This window comes from Loxodonta africana, chromosome 13 (assembly GCF_030014295.1).
Source record: "Loxodonta africana isolate mLoxAfr1 chromosome 13, mLoxAfr1.hap2, whole genome shotgun sequence".
Classification (NCBI taxonomy): domain Eukaryota; kingdom Metazoa; phylum Chordata; class Mammalia; order Proboscidea; family Elephantidae; genus Loxodonta; species Loxodonta africana.
The window spans coordinates 59,545,055-59,566,052 of record NC_087354.1 but is presented as its reverse complement, the minus strand read 5'-3'; the positions used below and the strand labels follow the sequence as shown (position 1 = coordinate 59,566,052).

General features: G+C 42.2%; 1 protein-coding gene across 3 annotated transcripts in view; it reads right to left on the bottom strand.

Annotated features, from left to right (window-relative positions):
* RFX7 (regulatory factor X7) overlaps window positions 1-18,556 on the bottom strand; it is a 125,398-nt gene extending 106,842 nt beyond the window's left edge. Inside the window, exon 1 of one of the 3 annotated variants that reach the window (XM_064267518.1) lies at window positions 17,972-18,556. In XM_064267518.1, the coding sequence (XP_064123588.1) occupies window positions 17,972-18,126 (155 nt within the window). In that variant the 5' untranslated portion in view covers window positions 18,127-18,556. The remainder of the gene's footprint in view (window positions 1-17,971) is intronic. The other 2 variants (XM_064267515.1, XM_064267516.1) reach the window with 2 other exon arrangements.
* Between the last annotated feature and the right edge of the window lie 2,442 nt (window positions 18,557-20,998).

Genomic DNA, 20,998 nt, shown 5'->3' with positions numbered 1-20,998 from the left:
TTTAACACTTTAAAGAGGTCTTTTGCAGCAGATTTGCCCAATGCAATGCATCTTTTGATTTCCTGACTGCTGCTTCTATGGGCGTTGATTGTAGATCCAAGTAAAATGAAATCCTTGACTTCAATCTTTTCTCCATTTATCATGATCTTGCTTATTGGTCCAGTTGTGAGGATTTTTGTTGGTTTTATTTTGAGATGTAATCTATACCGGACGCTGTAGTCTTTGATCTTCATCATCAGTAAGTGCTTCAAGTCCCCTTCACTTTCAGCAAGCAAGGTTGTGTTGTCTGCATACCACACGGTAATAGTGAGTCTTCCTTCAATTCAGATGCTGCGTTTCTCTTCATTTAATCCAGCTTCTCGGATTATCTGCTCAGCATACAGATTGAGGAAATATGGTGAAAGGATACAACCCTAACACACACCTTTCCTGACTTTAAACCACGCAGTATCCCCTTGTTCTGTTCGAACGACTGCTTCTTGATCCATGTACAGGTTCCACATGAGCACAATTAAGTATTCTGAAATTCCCATTCTTCGCAATGTTACACTTAATTTGTTATGATCCACACAGTCAAATGCCTTTACGTAGTCAATAACACACAGTTAAATAGCTTTTTGGTATTCTCTGCTTTCCATCTAACATTAGCAATGATATTCCTTGTTCCACATCCTCTTCTGAACGTGGCTTGAATTTTTGGCAGTTCCTTGTCAATGTACTGCTGCAACCATTTTTTTTAATGATCTTCAGCAAAATTTTACTTGTGGTATTAATGATCATGTTCAATAATTTCCACATTCCGTTGGATCATCTTTCTTTGGAATGCGCACCAATACGCATCTGTCAGTTTGTCATACTGTGGGGGACTGCATGTTGCTGTGATGCTGGAAGCTATCCCACCATTATTTCGAATACCAACAGGGTCACCCATGGTGGATAGGTTTCAGCAGAGCTTTCAGACTAAGAGACTAGGAACAAGGACCTGACGGTCTACTTCTGAAAAAATTAACCAGTGAAAAATCTTATGAATAAGCAATGGAACATCTGTAGATCCCTGAGTTGTTTTTCCAGGACTGCAATGGGCCACAGGTGCTACAAACTACTGCCTGAAGGCCAAATGCTGCTAACAGCAGGACAAACCCTGCCATATCCATTCATTTATACAACGTCTATGGCTACTTTCCTCATGTAGCAGAGCTGAGTAGCTGCAACAGAGACCCTGTGTCCTGCAAAGACAAAAAGATTTATTAGCTGGTCCTTTAGAGAAAAAGTTTGCTGATTCCTGAGTTATATCATCCCATACTCTCGTGGACATCTGATCACTGTTATTGTGTATGTGTGTAACTATCTTTTAATGGTTGACCACAGGTGAATGCAATGATGACTGCGCACTGCATGTTTAATTTTTATTCATCAATTCATCCACCAATCCATTTCACATACAATCACTAAGACTTAAGATTTCAGCCCAGTGGAGGAAAAAGTTGTTATATTTACCAAACCCAGTGCCGTCCAGTCAATTCTGACTCATAGCGACCCTATAGGACAGAGTAGAACTGCCCCATAGAGTGTCCAAGGAGCACCTGGCGGATTCGAACTGCCGACCCTTTGGTTAGCAGCCGTAGCACTTAACCACTATGCCACCAGGGTTTCCTGTTTATTTACAGTACAGTGTAAATAATGCTGTAGCAGAATTTTACTGAAATACTATGAAAACTGAAATAAAGGAGTTATTATCTCCATCTGGAGTACAAAGCCCTGGTGATCTATTTGGAAAAAGTAACAGCCATTGAAAATCCTATGAAGCACACACAATTCTATTCCATAACACATGGGGTTCCCATGAGTTGGAATCAACCTGATGGAAACTGGTTTGGGTTTTATGGTTTTTAGGGTACTTAAAAAGAATTGGAGCCCTTGTGGCATAGTTAAGAGCTTGACTGCTAACCAAAAGATCGGCAGTTCAAATCCACCAGCTGCTTCTTGGTAACCTTATGGGGCAGTTCTACTCTGTCCTACAGGGCCGCTATGAGTTGGAATCGATTCAATGGCAATGGGTTTGGTTTGGTTTTTTTTAAAAAAACAGCATTTATCCAAATGATCTGGATGACTAACTAAAGACTGCTGGCCCTACCCCAGAGTTTTTACAGAGTAAATCTGGGGTGGAGTCCAAGAATTTACATGTCTAACATTTCCAGGTGAATAATATATTTTTCCCAGGTGAGTAATAATATTGCAGGTCCTGGAACCACAATTTGTGAACCACTGCTCTAATCTAACAAACCAAGTAGCATTACATGAAATACCATTTTAAAGCTGAACTGGTCCTTCCAAGATAATCTAGTTACTGCAGTTCTCAGGAAGCAAGAATATCTATCAGACCAAAAAAAAAAAGGAAAAAAAAAAAACAAAAAACTCTATGCTCTCTATCAGATAAAGAAGAAGACCCAGCAGCCTAATAAGTAGGCTGTTTTGAGAATCTGAAATACTTAAGGCCCTCAGTTGTTTCTCTACTTCAGTCATTCCTTCATCACCCCCCAGATAAATCCACCTCCCTCATATTATGCCCCCATTGAGGGTTTCCTCCATCACCTTTGGGCTTGGGCCATGACTCAACAAGCTACCTTAGCCTTGGGTCTTGGCTTTCAAAAAAGTAGGTCAAACCCTCTACTAGGACCAAACCCCAAGGAAGCTATCTCTAGTTCAATGCTAAAGTATCTTTAAAAATTCCAAGTCTAACTCTTGGGAACTAGACTGGGGCACAAAATAGCTGATTAGTACAAAAAACCCTAACTAAATACAGTACTGTCATGTACTCATTCATGAAAGGTTATTGAGCTACATAGTAGTCACTTGTTCAGTTTTTTTAAAATGATGGACACAATGTCTCTCAACTGGGACATGAATTATTTTTTATCTAGATATACTGAAAGACACGGGATCAGTGGAACTAAAACTCTTATTAATGATTAGTTCAGTTCCACCATTGCAATTTTTTAAAAAATCAATTGCTGTAAGTCCTCTATTCTGTAAGATATACCTTGAATTTAATAACTTGTTTGGGGAGATAATTACATTAAATATATCAAATACATGAACATTAATACGTAGAAAAAAGTGTTTCTAAGATTGTAGTCAGCAAAAACATTATTCGCTAGTACCCACAACTACATGAGAAATCAAAAGATACAAAAGGAGATCACACAATAACTAAGAGCCCAAGAGACAGAAAGGGCCACATGAACCAGAGACCTACATCATCCTGAGACCAGAAGAACTAGCTGGTGCCCGGCCACAACCGATGACTGCCCTGACAGGGAGCACAACAGAGAACCCCTGAGGGAGCAGGAGATCAGTGGGATGCAGACCCCAAATTCTCACAAAAAGACCAGACTTAATGGTCTGACTGAGACTAGAGGAATCCCGGCGGTCATGGTCCCCAAACCTTCTGTAGGCCCAGAACAGGAACCATTCCCGAAGACAACTCATCAGACATGAAAGGGACTGGACAGTGGGTAGGAGAGAGATGCTGATGAAGAGTGAGCTAATTATATCAGGTGGACACTTGAGACTGTGTTGGCATCTCCTGTCTGGAGGGGGGATGGGAGGATAGAGAGAGCTGGAAGCTGGCAAAATTGTCACGAAAGGAGAGACTGGAAGGGCTGACTCATTAGGGGGAGAGCAAGTGGGAGTACGGAATAAGGTGTATATAAACTTATATGTGACAGTTTGACTTGATTTGTAAACGTTCACTTGAAGCTCAATAAAAGTTAAAAAAGATACAAAAGGTGTTGCCCCTAGCTTCCAAGAATTTCTGTTTATTAGGACAGCACAGGAAAAAATTAGACGTGATTAAGTACAGAATTCACCATACAACTGGGGTCAAGAAAAGGCCCAAGTAGACCTGAGGAGCTAGATGTTTCACAGTATAATGACTTGAGCTATGACTTCAAAAACCATTAAGATGTGATTAAGTAGGATTTGGAGGCAGGGAAGTGGAGATTCCAGAAAAGATACAAACCATGAACAAAATTAGGGCCACAAAATAAAAGGCAGACAGTGAGGTGCCTGCTGGACTGAAGTGGATGTTGAATGCTCGTGAACAGCAAGCAACAGGGTTCGATTGACGTATTGGGCCAGATTACACACGCCTTTGAAACCTGATGGAAATCTTTAGACATTACATGGTGGGCAACAAGAAATCACTCTAGGTCTTTAGAATGGGGCTATATAAAACCAGTTATTTTAGAAGACTTACTCTGGCAGCAATATACACGATAGGTCAGTGGAGGGAAAGGCCAGGGGCAGAGAGCCTATGCTGCTGCTGTAATAGCCCAAGAACAAGATGGTAAAGCACTGAACTGTGGTCTTGACAATGGAAATAGGAGGCACAGAGAAATTTTTAAGTAACACTGCAAACTTGGCAATATACTGAGTATGGGGAGGAGAGAGAAAAATTAAACACGAAACCAGTATTACTAGCCTGACAAAATGAAGAAATAGTGGTATTTACTACCAAAAGAAGTGAAATAATGAGAAATGGAAGCCAACTGAGGAGGCAGGGCACCAAGACATAGAAGAAGGAGTGCTGTGAAAATGCCAAGTTTAAGGTGATAGTGGTGGCTGTCTGCAGTCCGATGAACAGATCAGTACATCTGGTCAGAGCTGTCTGGTCTGCCTATCTATTTCTTGACTTGAGCAAACTGAAAAGAGAAGCAAATGGATGGCTAAGAAGTAAGTATCTGGGCATACTCACAAGCGAAGAGCATCTAGAGGAAGGTGGGCCGGTGGTTCCCCAGTGGTAGAATTCTCATCTCCATATAGGAGACCGGGAGACCCAGGTTTGATTCCTGGTGAATGCACCTCATGCATGTCTGTCAGCAGAGGCTTGTGTGTTGCTATGATGCTGGGCAGACTTTAGCAGAGCTTCTAGGCTAATATCGACTAGGAAGGAAGGTCAGGTAATCTACTTCTGAAAATCGGCCAATGGAAACCCTATAGGTCAGAAGAGCCTGATCTGTAACTGATCATGGGGTAGAGTGGGCTGGGCAATGTTTTGTTTCCTCATGCGTGGCGGCGCCAAGAGTTGGGGGCTGACTTGACTCATAGGGAGCTAACAACAACAAAATAAAAAGAGCAAGAAAAATAAAAAGTTGGTCCGAGGTAAGCTCCATGAGAACAGGGCTACTGTACCTAGACCACGGGCTTCCCCATTGCCTGGCAGAGCAGCTGACACAAAGAAGAGAAAAAAAAAAAGGAAGGAGTAAAAATTACCAAAATGCAAAGAAATCATGGTAACCAGAAGAAAAAAAAACAATAATAAAAAATAAAGGCTGAAAAAGGGCCACTGAGTTGGCGAGAGGGGCAGAAAGCCAGACTGCAACAGTTACGTGGAATATAAGCAGAGAGACTTTGGGGTGGAGGGGAGGGGTGTGGGAAACATATGGACAGCAGCTAGAAGGGAGCATAACAGGGTAGAAAATGGCATTTTATTTGTTCAGTTATTGTTCCCAAACTAAAAACAATAACTGTTCATTCAAGAACATTCGGAGACTATAATAAAATAAAACCACTGGAGCCCCGGTGGCGAAGCAGTTAAGAGCTTGGCTGCTAATCCAAAAATCAGTAGTTCAAATCCACCAGCTGCCCCTTGGAAATCCTACGGGGCAGTTCTACACTGTCCTATAGGGTCGCTATGAGTTGGAATTGACTCAGCACACAGCAACAACATAATAAAATAGGGCGGAAAATCACCTTTCTTCTACCACCTAAATGCAAACATTGTTAATACTTTGAAAATGCATATTCTAACTTATTCCACCAAAAACTGGAGTAGACATAAAACTACACATAAAATAACAGGATAATAATTGGACTGGAGGGGAGGGAAAGAGGTAAGGAAAATAGCAAAAACTGGGGATAAGACTAACACTAGCAGTGGTTACTGTATTTTTTATATCTTCTCTAACTTGGTGGTAAAAAAAATAATTTCTCTTTTAATTGTTTTTATTATTGAGGCTAAACTGTCTGCATATTTCTGAACTGTTATTCTTTTACAAAATGAGCATCTACATGCTTCATTCACTTACCTGATGACTTTACTGTTTTCTCATGACTATGAATGAGTTCTTTAGGTCACTAAGATATCAACCTTTCATTTTTTTGCAAAATAATTTTCTCCAGGGTTGTCTGTTGCTGCTTTAAGAAAGTCATAAGGATATCCAAACTTATAGCAAAAGAAGCTTGTGGGAAAGAAACAGTTTGATGATGCGGAGAGAAACAGGACATATGTTAGAACAAATTCCCTAAGTATTCGGAAAGGAATGAATCCAAAGTAACAGAATAAAAACTGTCTCTGATAAGGGAAAAGTACATGGATATGGGAGTCAAGGTATAGGCTGAATGAGGTAAACAAGGGATCTCACATCAATATCCCAGTCCTTATGGGACAGAAAATGATACTGGTGAAGAGTGAGCTCCTTGGATCAAGCAGACACATGAGACTATGCGGGCAACTCCTGTCTGGAGAAGAGTTGAGAGGGCAGAGCAGTGCAGAAGCTAGCCGAACGGACACAAAAATAGAGCATGGAGAGAAGGGGTGTGCTGTCTCATTAAAGGGAGAGCAACTAGGAGTATATATAGCAAGGTTTATGTAAGTTTTTGTATGAGAGACTGACTTGGTTTGTAAACTTTCACTCAAAGCACAATAAAAATTAAAAAAAAAAATCAATTGGAGAACTGATGATGGGAAAAAGAATAAGAAGCAACCAAAGTCACCACATGTGACTGACTGGCAGATGCAATGGTGCGTGCATTCATCACCTTGAATCCTTAAAGCCTTCTCTTTTTTACATTTTTCAAACAGCGTGGACACATAGACAACAAAATAGCCATGTATTACTACAGATGCCAACCAAGGGTGTATTTTAAGACATCAGTATAAAGATGTGAATTTTTCTTGCATTAGGAGTGATGATACTTCTTTTGGGGGGATTCATTGGCCTTAATGGTCAGTTGATAATATTATCAATCATGTACTTTTTGTTAGACATCTGTCAACCTATTACTGACTTAAAGTTAACAATTTTTTATGGGGGGAAAAAAAATCCTAGTCCTCTTCATGAAGTAGCTGTTATTCCCTGAGTCAATTCGGGGCATACGGTCCTCTCCCAAGGCTGCTCCTGGGAAGCTCTTAGCCCTGAACCCCAGTATCTACTCATCCTCGTCATCCCTTTCTTCTCTACTATTATACTCTTTCTTCTGTCTTCAAATATTAAAATTTAGATGAAAAGACTGTGATTGAGACCCCACCCCTCAGTCAAGCAAATTTTGTCCTAAACTATTTTCCTCCAGTTACTGTCCTTATTGCAAGGCTCACTGTCATCAACAGCTCTGAACCTAGTTCCTGCTAGTGGGAATAAAGATCTCCCAGCAAATCCACTGGTAAGTGTGTTTGTACCAGTAGCTCATCCCGTGACTTTTCCAGGTTAAGGTCACCATCCTGAACTTTGCCAATAAAAACATTATGTCCTCACTGAATCCCTCCCTCACCTAACTCTATTTGTTTACAGCACTGATTACAATATGACGGTAATAAACAAATCTTACTTTTATTAAATTCGATGAATAATGCACATACCTACCACACAAGACTGTGTTAAACGCAGGAATAGTGTCTTATGACATTTTAATCCTCCTATGCCTTGTATGTAACTAAAACCCAAAACCACACTGTTGCCAGTGAGTCGATTCCGACTCTCAGCAACTGTATAGGACAGAGCAGAACTGCCCCACAGAGTTTCCATGGAGCAGCTCGTGGATTCAAACTGCCAACCTTCTGGGTAACAGCGGAGCTCTTAACCACTGTACCACCAGGCTCCATGCCTTGTACATAGCAGACACTCAAAGCTTGAATTCAGTTTTACCTACCCACTGGAACCTGTAAATTTAGGATTAACCTCTGACTTTCTCACTTCTTTTGAAACTTATGTGTGCAGAATTTGTCCAATTGCTCCCGCTTGAGAAAAAGGAATCATGAATAACCTGACAGTTAAATTTTAGATCATAGACTGCTTATATACACATGTGATTAACAGATCTAATGACTGCAATCAAATTAGGGAAGTGATTCACTTACATGAACTGACACATCTTGTTCAAATACACTCCCAGGCTCCCAGAAGCACCATCTTTACTCCAAATGAGATGTCACTGAAGTGGCACTCTCATCCAAGTAAATGTTTAAAGCTTCATAAAAAAAAAAAAAAAAAACGCAGCGCCGTCGAGTCGATTCCGACTCATAGCGACCCTATAGGACAGAGTAGAATTGCCCCATAGAGTTTCCAAGGAGCACCTGGAAGATCTGAACAGCTGACCCTTTGGTTGGCAGCTGTAGCTCGCCACCAGGGTTTCCTTAAAGCTTCATATATACTACAAAAACAATAACGAGTCTTCAGCTTCCCCATATACAAATAATATATTTTATTGTGTACTGTAAATAACTGATTATGGTCATGATTGCATCATTTTGGGTATATGCAATCTCTGAATTTTTGTGAATTTTACTTACTAGAAAATAATAATGTTTTATTTATATTCAGTAGAAACTCACCAAAATGGACTCATCTAAGGTAAGACCAATCTAAATTACTAGGAAAAAAAAATTAATTTACACAACTCAGATCACTGTTGCCTGGAAGGTGAGGAAAGTTTCATGGAGGAAGTGGTCCATAAGTTAGGTCTCAAACTTAGATGCTTATGTCAGCAGAAAAAGGAGAAAGGTTCCTAAGGTAGCAGGTAAAGGAACCAGCACAGGCACACACAGAGAAAGGAGACAATGAGAGCAAAGAGAAAGGGCTGTGAGTGGTCCAAACTGAAACAGTCACGTACTACAGTCATGCCCCGTTATCATACAGCCACTCGGCAGCACAAGATGATCAAGGCAGGAAAACCACAGAAAAATTAAAAGAATACAGGTAGAGAAAATAAACACAAACCCAAGTGCACTCCGTGTTTAGTTTGCAGCCCAGTAACTCTTACCCTTCCAGATAACCAACAGTTCTGATGCTTTATTTATAACAGAGCTTCGAACACTAAAAACAACTGACTTCAGACAGAAAAGGGGAGGCATGTGCATGGCTGCTCACCATCACTTCTTGTCCACGCCCTTGGCAGGCATCACTAATGAATCAGATGTAGTATGCAAATTCACATCAATCTGCTAATCTTGTTTTGCAACGTGTGTAAAGGTATCCTTCTCTCTCTGAACACTGCTGTCCAAGCTCAGAAAACAAACGGACTCAGATAAATTTCTTCTTGAGTGAGGCTGTTTGGAGAAGATGGTATTTCACACTGCATGAACTCCTGCCTTCCAAAATTCTCAGATGTAACAGACTGGAATAACAAGTTATGCGTCTCTGGTGTCTCACTATTCAAACTCAGGAACCACTGGAAACTAACAGCAAGGAACACCTGGATGTTTTTAGTCTGTTCTCAAATACGAAGAATATAAAACCTCACCTCTCCAGAAAACTTTCAGAATCTATAAAAGAGGTAGCACACATAATTACCAAAATGCGTTGTGTTTTACATTTCATGGTATATAATCCATGAAACAGAAAAGAGTAAATGCCAAAAGACACACACCATTGACAGTCTCAGGAAAGAAAAATCAAGTCATGCCTTAAAACTTTTTTATTCATATGGTTAAGGCTGAATGCTAGTCATCCTAATCTCACAGGCGGCTATCAAGGGCAGTAAAGTCCTTAGAGCTTACTGTTCCTTGTTTAGCACCCTGCCCAGACCTGGAAGACTTCGCCTTCTACTGACCCAAGTCGCTCATCTTTAACCTGAACTCTTAGGACCCTCCAGAAAGCAAAAGAGAAACCAACTGAAAGACTAAACGTAGAGACTGACTGAAAAGGAGGCACTGCATAAGCACAGGAGTAAAAAGGCTGCTGCCATTTTCAAGTGTCTAGTTTGGTCAATATGCGCAGTAATCATCTTATCATCTTGTTCTTTAAAACTCAGGAAGAACACTCGGTCATAATTACTCATTTACATGTCTAACCTGGACAAAAGGTTGTGACACTCAACTCCACGCTAAATTATTCTGAAAATAATACATCCATGTCTTATTTACATAATTAAGTTTATAATATAACATTCACTACTATATTCAAATATCATATCACTACTAAAGGAAAAGACTCCTACGTGAGGTGCTTGTAAATACTGAGCACCTCTTTATAAACGAAAGAAAAGCAGCACACAAACAGCACCCCTACTGCAATCGCGCAACTACCAACTGGTAAACTCCCCAACAACAGTGACTATTGCATACATAGCCTTAAGTATTTCTACATAATCAGTGGTAGCTCTTAAGATAATTTAAATGTAATACATGTTCAATAAATATTTGCAGACTGAATCTCACCTAAAAGAACCCTTGCACAAGGCTGCAATAAGAAATAACACCTCCAGATAGTCCTCCTGGGCTAACACCCAAGACACACGGACAAATCATTTCTGTGCATTGAAAATGCTCTGTTGATTGCCTGTGATAAGTTAAATGTTAATCTTTCACCGTGCTTATGGCATGCTTTCCTACTGCAGTCAGTATTTAGTAACAATCACAGAAATTTAAAGGAACTTGCAAGGTGTACTCAGTACAGCCCATTCATTCTACAGATGGGGAAATTAAGGCCTACTTTTCCCTCAATTAATACTTTGATGGCCATTAGCCCTTTCTCTGGTCCCTAACTGAATAAAAGAGAAGTTTCACTGTACATTCTTCAAATGCCAGCTTCTAGAACAGCACTTTGTATATCGCAAGCACTTAGTTAAGTACTTGCAGACTGTTCTTGCTTAAAGTGTTCAAATTTCAGTAAAGGGCAATGTTTGTTTTAATTATTTTCATTTGAACAATTTTAGTGTGCAACATTATTTTTCTAAAACAAAAAGCAATTTAAGTTTTTATTCAAAGCATATCTTTCATAATAAATGAGTTCTGTTTTTTCTGCAATTGTGAAGCTCATTTTCCCCAGTGATACCAGAAACTAGTAGCAAAGCAGAAACCGAAGCAATTTTGCACATACCAACACATAAGACACTTTTCAATGGAGGGAGAAAATTGGTTTATTATTTATACATACACATATTCAGCTAAACAAGGCTAAAAATTGAGGGGCTTGAAATTGCTTAGCTGTCTGGCCAACAAGGAAGACAATTTCATCAGTTTCAAATCATAGGAGAGGAAGCAACTGCCTTCCTTCTGGAATCAGAAACACCTAGTGTCTGGGACACACCATAAGAGTTGGCCTAGATATGCAGGAGCAAAAAGCACTCTGTCTTTTATGTGCTTGGCACTGGAGGCAGGCTGAACTCAAGGGAGGTGGTATGTCAACCAACCAACCAAAATATATGAAAGCCAGTTGATGTACTGCTCGTTCTCCATTTTAAAAGGAAAAAGATCTTAGACATATGGTTAAAATAATCTCTAAAGTTATAAACTATCTAATAAATACTGCCCATGTCAATGGAAGGAACAGTAATTATTTCTCAGACAGAGCTAATAAATTGCCTGACCTAGAACCAATCATAAAATGGAACTACTGAGTGTCAGAATCTGGCAAAAAACTCCGGACTAACACAGCATTACTATGTAAACTATGGATCACCATACCCTGGTCACCGTAACTAAGTTGGAAATGAGATGTTTATCATCATCACAATAAACAAGAAAGTAAAACAAAATCGCAAAATTCTGGTTTAAATTAGAATTTAGAAAACATTTAAAATTGTCCACATATATGAATTCTACTTTGATTACAAATCTAATATGAAATCCAAAAGATTCAGAAGTGTATATGCCTTATGGGAGCCCTGGTGGCACAATGTTTAAACTGCCTGGCTGCTAAACAAAAGGTGCGCAGTTCTAATCTATCAGTTGCTCCCTGGGAGAAAGATGTGGTAGTCTGTCCCCCATAAAGATTACAGCCTTGGAAATCCTATGGGACAGTCCCACCCGGTCCTAAAGAGTCACTATGAGTCAATATTGACTCAAGACCCACAACAAAAATATGCCTAACAGGACTGAATATAGAAAAGGAACCCTGGCCCTAGCACTACTTCTGTTGTTGTTGTTGTTAGGTGCTGTCAAGTCAGTTCCAACTCATAGTGACCCTATGTACAAGAGAAAGAAACACTGCCTGATTCTGCACCATCCTCGCAATTGTTGCTATGTTTGAGCCCATTGTTGCAGCCCCTGTGTCAGTCAATCCATCTCTTTGAGGGTCTTCTTCTTTTTTGCTGACCCTCTACTTTACCAAGCATGGTGTCCTTCTCCAGGCACTGGTCCCTCCTGATAACATGCCCAAAGTATGTGAAACAATGTCTCACCTTCCTCGTTTCTAACGAGCATTCTGGGTGTACTTCTTCCAAGACAGATTAGTTTGTTCTTCTGGCAGTCTGTGGTGTATTCAATATTCTTTACCAACCCCATAATTCAAAGGCATCAATTCTATGGTCTTCCTTATTCATTGTCCAGCTTTTGCATGCATGTGAGGCAACTGAAAATACCATGGCTTGGGTCAGGTGCACCTTAGTCCTCAAAGTGATATCTTTGCTTGTTAACACTGTAAAGAGGTCTTTTGCAACAGATATGCCCAATGCAATACGTCACTAGAATCTCTGACTGCTGCTTCTTCCATGAGCACTGACTGATTCAAGTAAAATGAATCCTTGACAATTTCAATATTTTCACTGTTTATCATGATGTTGTTTACTGGTTCATTTAGAAGAAGTGTAATCTACACTGAAGGCTGTAGTTTTTGATATTCATTAGTAAGAGCTTCAAGTCTTCACTTTCGGGAAGCAAGGTTGCATTATCTATATATAAGAGGCTGTCAATGAGTCTTCCTCCAATCCTGATGCCATGTTCTTCTTCATGTAGTCCAGCTTCTCAGATTATTTGCTCAGTATACAGGCTGAATAAGTACGGTGAAAGGATACAACCCTAGCACACACCTTTCCTGATTTAAATCATGCAGTATCCCCTTGTTCTGTTCCAATGACTGTCTCTTGGCTTATATAGACCAAGCACTACTTCTAGGGTCTGAAAATCAATCAGAAGAATCTGACAGGTTCCCTGTCATTCAGTTTCTTTCTATACAGCTATTTTAAATTTGATATGCCTTACATGGAAATAAAAGTTACATAAATATTTCACAAACAGATATATGCACACCCATGTTCATTGCAGCACTGTTTACCATAGCAAAAAGATGGACACAACCAAGGTGCCCATCAACAGATGAATGGATAAATAAATTATGGTATATCCACACAATGGAATACCACGCATCGATAAAGAACAGTGAGGAATCAGTGAAACATTTCATAATGTGGAGGAATCCGGAAGGCATTATGCTAAGAGAAATTGGTCAGTTGCAAAAGGATAAATATTGTATAAGACCACTATTCTAAGAACTCGAGAAATAGTTTAAATGGAGAAGAATATATTCTTTGTTGGTTATGAGATGGGGGAGGGAGAGGGGCATTCACTAATTAGATAGTAGAAGAACACTTTAGGTGAAGGGAAAGACAACACACAATATAGGAGAGGTCAGCACAACTGGACTAACACAAAAGCAAAGCAGTTTCCTAAATAAATTGAAGGCTTTGAAGGCCAGTGTAGCAGGGGCGGGGGTTTGGGGACCACGGTTTCAGGGGACATCTAAGTCAACTGGCATAATAAAATCTATTAAGAAAACATTCTGCATCCCACTTTGGTGAGTGCCATCTGGGGTCTTAAACGCTAGTAAGCAGTCATCTAAGATGCATCAATTGGTCTCAACCCACATGGAGCAAAAGGAGAATGAAGAACACCAGAGACACAAGGTAGTTATGAGCCCAAGAGACAGAAAGGGCCACATAAACTAGAGGCTACATCAGCCTGAGAACAGAAGAACCAAATGATGCCCGGCTACAACCGATGACTGCCCTGACAGGGAACACAACTGAGAATCCCTGAGGGAGCAGGACAGCAATGGGATGCAGACCCCAAATTCTCATAAAAAGACCAGACCTAATGGTCTGACTGAGCCTGGGAGGACCCCGGTGGTTATGGTCCCCAGATCGTCTGTTAGCCCAAGACAGGAACCATTCCCAAAGCCAACTCTTCAGACAGGGATTGGACTAGACAATGGGATAGAAAACGATGCCGGTGAAGAATGAGCTTCTTGGATCAAGTAGACACATGAGACTATGTTGGCATCTCCTATGTGGAGGGAAGATGAAAGGGCAGAAGGGGTCAGAAGCTGGTGGAATGGACACAAAAAGAGAGAGTAGAGGGAAGTAGCGTGCTGTCACATTAGGGGGAGAGCAATTAGGAGTGTATAGCAAGGTATACATAAATTTTTATATGACAAACTGACTTGATTGGTAAACTTTTACTTACAGCACAATAAAAATTTTTTTAAAGTTACATAAATAAAAATAGCAGTTGATAACAACTGATTCTTTTAAAAATCCCTGAATTTGTTTGTTGACTAAATACAGTATTAGAATATTTTCTACAATAAGACATCAGGATTTCTTCTGAACTTCTAGGTAAGTTTACTGCCTTTGTTACAGCCTGATAGCAGATATGTTAATCACCATGTAGGTATTCTTAAACATAACTAATCACAACAGGCAGAAGAGATAACAAATGTAATTTTTTCTATTTTTTGCACAGCAAATTTGCTCTATCAGGGTTTCAAATAAAGCTGCTTTAAAAAGGAAAATAAAAGCACAGTAATGCTTTTGTCTAAACTAAATAAAAATTTGTAATTATCTTTTTTAAGGTTTTTACTGTGAAAATACTGGGAGACAAGGGAAAGGGAACACTTGCTTTGTATTCCTTTTTTTAGGTAACCTATTAGGAAGGGTTACCTCAATGTAAATTAAGGAAGGCTGCAGTGGTTCAGAGGTTAGGTTGTGTCTTTGTTGTAGGCTGCCAGTGTGAGTCTTCATTTAGAAAAAGGCATGGGTTACCAGTTTTCTTTTCTTAAATGAAAATGTTTAAATTGGAGTTCTGTTTAGAAAATAGAAATAACATTCTTCTAGGATATTCAATATCAAAACGCACCTCTGCAAATAAGTCTCCTTCTAAGTGAGGTGTGTAAGTGACTTGGACCTTTGTCTGTGGAGTGAGAAGGAGGAAGGTCAAGAAAGTTGCAGGCTTGTTAACCCGGGCTTCAATTGAACGCATTCAAAAATAGATAACACAAATAGTATAACAGTATCAAGTTAGCAGTATCTTTATTTTTCTAGAATTACCTTAAAAATACACCATATTGCAACTCTTAAGAAATACTGTTTCCTATCTCAATTAAGTACCATGGTTTCAACTCTGAATACTTAAATCTTTTCTTTCTCAAAGACACAATTAATGCTTGAAATTACAACAGACATACTTTTATCAAACTATTTTAGTTTAATAAACAGAATAAATTATGAGGTGAGATAATAAATAGCTCACTGTCCAGCTAAAGGTCTACATCACACACTATATTTGTAGAGTAGGAGGTCAAGTACAGACTTGTTTGTGATCTGCAAGTCCAGTAATTTAGAAACTATAATCAACCTAAATGCAAAACTCAGCTGATAATTTTTAAATGCCACATTTCTTTCTAATGTAATTAAAAATTCTAATTAGTGGTGGTACCAAAGGGTGATACAGAAACTAGCACAAAACTGGTAAATTTCCCTGAACATTATCAGGTGTTAAAATAACTAGTAAAAAGATACTGTCTCAAAATCTGTGAAATGAGGTACTTACAGAGCTGCAATCTTATCTATTAAAAATGACTTTAATGCAGACATACTATTTCTTAGGAGACAGTGGTAGTAAAAGAGTTTGCATGTTTCAATGTATTTTATATGATCACTTGATGAATAACATAAATCTAGTCTTGGTGAACAGGAGATAGGAGGTCATATATTAAATATATCCACTAATATTCTCAAGTCTTAAATGTAATACGAAATCATTTTTCCAAATAGGATTTCTAGTGTTGAAAATTAAATGCTAGTAAGTGTACCATGTCCGATTTTAAAATAAATATATATAACATTGCGTATTTGGAGATTGAGACGTTTGCTGCCCATTCATTAGTGTTTCAGAGGAGGTGCCAAAAATTTGAAGTCCACTCTACTTCAGAAGTTTTTCTAGGTTAAACTCATCGCACTTAAACTGTAACGGGCGTGTAAATATAAATTATCAATGAAAGAGTAACTAAATCACATGATTTACCAAAAACAGCACTTCACTATCATTGTTGTTCAAATTCTTCACTCAGTTGCCTACACAGCTCACTCTTATTTTAAAAATATAAATGAAGATTCCTTTTCCCTATTGTTCTCATAATACTGAAATATACACTACTGACTAAATTTTTTAAATTTGCCTTTCTTAAAGATGTAAAATCCAAGGTAATTAATTTAATTTAATGATGATTTCAAACATACTAAGTTACCTTACCTTACCATAATAGGAAAAAAAAAAAAATTAACACTGGTATTGTGGAAACCTTGAAGGTAAGCAGGAAACTAAGCATCTCCTAAATTACAGCTCTAAGGAAGATAAGGGATATTCATGTGAAGAATAAAGCCCCCCCCCACACAACTGTATTTATCTGACCTATTCAAGTTGCCACAACATGACTTGTCAAAACAAAAAAAAACTCCTATAAAACATTTAAACTTCATTTTAAAATTAAAACTGAAAGGTACCTAACTGCCAACTACCGTGTAGTATGAAACTATTAAAGCCCGCAGTGACCTACTTCATAGTAGCATCATGACCACAGGGATGTATGCCAAGAAAATAATGAAACCTTGATTTTGGATTTATAAATTGTCCCAGTTTTTTACAGGTGTAAATATGCAATACCAGTTATTTTAGAATACGTTTGTTTTTAAAATTGTAATATAAAGTACGGAGTTTTGATATTTTCCTAGTCATATTCAACGATGGACCTGCAGGGTTTCATTTTCAAAATCAGAGCTTTGTTTACACATTTAAATTGTTTTTTAATTTCTATTAAAAGCAATCGCTTACACCAAATTCTAAATATTGCTTTCCATTTTTAAAATCGTGCTACACTTTGTAAAAATGCCAATTAAGGAAAAATTCTACAAAACAAGGCACGCAAGTTCGTGTTCAAAGCCTATTCGCAATGGCTCTAAGAGGATGGACTTAACTCAGTGTATTTAATTATTAAAAGATTGCAACCAATCTTTAAAAGAGTTCAATCTAACACTGAAATGCTGGAAATTCTCACACAAGAAAGTACAGAAATAATAAACGATATTTCATCTACGGTTTCTAAAAAAAGGCACGAAGTGGCTAGACATTTACTGAATTTCTCTTTGATAAATTGAAAAAAAAAAAAATCACTCCATACTACAAACTACCGCCCTTTTAAAGTAAAACATTTTCATACTAAAGAAGCACTTTCTTCACAATTAATGCAAAGCACAAAGTATCTGGAAAGGAAATTTAATCTTAGAATAAAGGCGGCAGGACATCGAGAAACAGCCGCTAACCCAGCTGAGAGGAAGAGACACTGGGTTTTGTGCTGCATGTTAATATTCTTACGCACAATGTCTGTGTGGTGAAAATTCACAGTACACTTCTTCCTCCCTCTAAGACTGCAAAAAAGGAGTAAACACATTTCCCATTTCCCAGCCCCAAATTCTCGCGACCCTCGTGCAGTGCGACTTCATTCCTACCCGTATTTCTCCGGCCCTAGGTGAAAAACAACCAACTTGTTTACCTCTCACAATTGGGGAGGGGGCCGAGGAGGGCGGGGCTGAGGCCCCAGGACTGTGCACCGGACCCTGGAGACCCCCAACCGGCGAAGGCGCCCCCCGCCCCCCGCACAACGTGCCCGGGCGCCGACCCCCCGATGGACGATCCTCTTACCAGATGGAGTTCTTGATCTTGTGTTGCAGCGCGCTGGCCTCCGTCCCTGGTAGCCCGGGCACGAGGGCTGGCAGGGCCACCCCCGAGCTGGGGGCGCTGGGGGGCCGCTGCTGATGGGCGTCGGGCTGCTGTGGCGGCTGTTGTTCCTCTGCCATCGCTGCCGGAGGGGCGGCGGGGAGGGACGGCGGAGGGGCGGGGAGGGAGGACGGGGGGCGAGGAGGAGGAGGAGGAAGGAAGCTGGATACGCTAGGCCTTCACCCCGGGGCTCGAGTGAGTCGCTTTCGCCTGCCGCCCGCGGGACATCACCGGGGAGACTGCGCGGCTGCTCGCGGCCCGGCGCCTCACCGCGGGAGAGCCATGGCGGCGCCCCTCAGCCCCCCGCCCGCCGCCGCCTCCTCCCGTCAGCGGCCGGGGCTGGGGGGTGAGGAGGGGGCGTCTGAAGACAAGGGGGAGGCTCCCCCAAAATCCAAGGAGATCGGGTCCTCGGGGTCTTCGCGGCCCAGCCTTCCCTCCTCGTCGCGGGCGTCCTACTCCGGGGCCCAGCGCTGCTGCAGCCCCAGGCTCCGCTCCACGCCGCTCGCTCCGGCCCCGCCGCCGCCGCCGCGGCCGCCGCTGCCCTGCCAGCCCCGGAGGCGGCCCAGTGCGCGCAGCCGCAGTGCGGCCCGGCGCAGACGGCGCACACCGACCGCTCGGCCGGGCGGGGGGCGGGGGGAGCGGGCGCGGGCTGCGCGGGAGCGAGCGGGTGCGGAGCGCGGGCGTGCGCAGGGGGCGGGCGCTGGAGCGAGCGGGTGCGGGGGAGGGTGCGAAGGACACGGGCGCGAGCGTGTGAGGGGAGGGGGCAGGCACGGGAGCGAGCGTGTGCGGAGCGCGGGCGTGCGCTGGAGCGAGCGTGTGCGGGGTCGGGCGCGGGAGCGAGGGTCTGCGGGGAGGGGGCAGGGGAACGGGCGCGAGCGTGTGCGGGGTCGGGCGCGGGAGCGAAGGTTTGCGGGGAGGGGGCGGGGGAACGGGCGCGAGCGTGTGCGGGGTCGGGCGCGGGAGCGAGCGGGGCGCCCGCGTGCACATGGGGCGTGCACAGGAGCATGCGTGTGCGGGGCGCGGCGGCGGGCTGCGGGAGCGCGCCGCGAGGGGCAAAGAGGGCTGGCGGCGCTGCCGGAGGAGAGCGGGGAAACGGGGGGAGGTGCTGGCGACGGAAGAGAACTCGGTAGAGGCGGAGGAGAAACCAGATTTAATACTACTTGGTGTGGAAGTGGGATTTTTGATTTTTTTTTTTTTTTTTTTTTTTTGCATCTTCAAAGCAAGTAGAGTGAGCATTCTCCCCTCCCTGGACAAGTGAGGATTACTTCCTCGCTGTGAACTGAGGAGATCTGACTGAAGCAGGTGACTTCGCAGAAGCCCCCCAAAAACACCCGTTAGCATTAACCACCCTTTAGGTAATCTGGTCTGGAACGGAAATCGCAAATCAGGAGCTGGGTCGAGTGCTCCTCAGTCGGGCATTCAAAGCCCTCCAAATCTGGCCCCACTTCAGCTGTCCAATAGTAGCTGCCTCCATCCCCCGTAAGAACTCCCGGCTCCAATCAGGGAGGTCTCCATGCCATCCTCCACGCGCAGCAGATTCCTTCCCCGCCGTGGCTCGGCTCATGCCGGCCCCTCCATCGCCCCCCACCCCTCTGCAGGCCGCCCCCCGCCCCGCCATTATGTGGCTCTCCCCCCATCCCAGCTCTAAGGCACAGCTCAAGTCGCGGCTTGTCAGGGTCCCTGTAGCCAAGGCCCCTGCTTGCCTCTGAAAGAAACACGTGTAATTCTCACAACATGGAGGCTCAGGTTCCAGCAACAAGCTCCTCCTTTCTAAAGGACACGGACCTCCCCACACCTGTACCTCTTTCCATTCGTGTATAAGAGATAGCTCTGCCCTCTAAGAATCAGACTCACTGCCTCGAACAAGCAAGTTCCTTTAAGAGCGGAAGAATTGGATTTTCTGGCGGAGGGGTGCTGATCAGGAAGGCCTGAACTGCCTGATGTAGAAGGCAACAGGCAAGCCCTCTGGCAAAGGATGGAACAGCTGCTCAGCTCCATGCCGGCTTTTCTCCGGGCCTGTGGGTGTTGTGAGCCCTTCAGCTTTAACTTTTCTATCAGCTTTCTACCTGTCAGATTCTCTGGCCACTGCCCTGCTGTGGCATGAAGTTTGGGCTCTAAGGCTCTGCCACTCTTAGACTCCTAAAAAAATAACCCAGAAAACGGTTTTTTGGGGTTTTTTTGTTTTTTTTAGGACTCCTAGCATGAGGTAAATCTGATTGGCTTGGGCTACCTGGCCTTTGGAGTGCAGCGCCACGCCTTGGCCCAGCACCGCTGTACTCTCAGGCCTGTCCCAGAGACCCCAGGCCCAGATTTACAGCCTCCTGGATTCCTGTGTGCTCTGAATATCCATTCCACTGATTGTATCACAGGAATTAGTCCCCTTTTCCATAACCTCAGGTCACTATTAGCCTAGCCACTTTGGGAAAGTATAGGTTGTTTGTGAAATTCATTTTGTGTATATGCTCCTGTGTCCCATGTAGACAGTATTTTTCTGGACCGAATCAATAGACATGGTGTGTGTTAGATGCTTCGAAGAAGAATGTAGGTAGCTAATGGCAGTTTTACTGTGTCCTATAGGGTCACTATGAGTCGGAATCGACTCGACGGCAGTGGTGGAATGTTTGTTTAATACTCTCGGTGTGCCAGGCCTAGTACTTTCCATACATTATCATAGTTGGTGCTCCCAAGGGCTGTACAATGTAGGTACCTGTTATTCTTTCTGGGAGTGCCTGGCTGGTGCAAACAGTTAAGCACATGACTACTAACTGAAAGGTTGGTGATTCAAACTCACTTAGCAAGGCCTCAGAAGAAAGGCCTGGCTATCTGCTTCAGAAAGGTCACAGCCATGAAAACCATATGAAGCATGGTTCTACTCTGAAACACATGAGGTCGCCATGAGTTGGACAGCAACTGATACTACTATTATTCTTTCTATCTTACAGAAGAAACTGA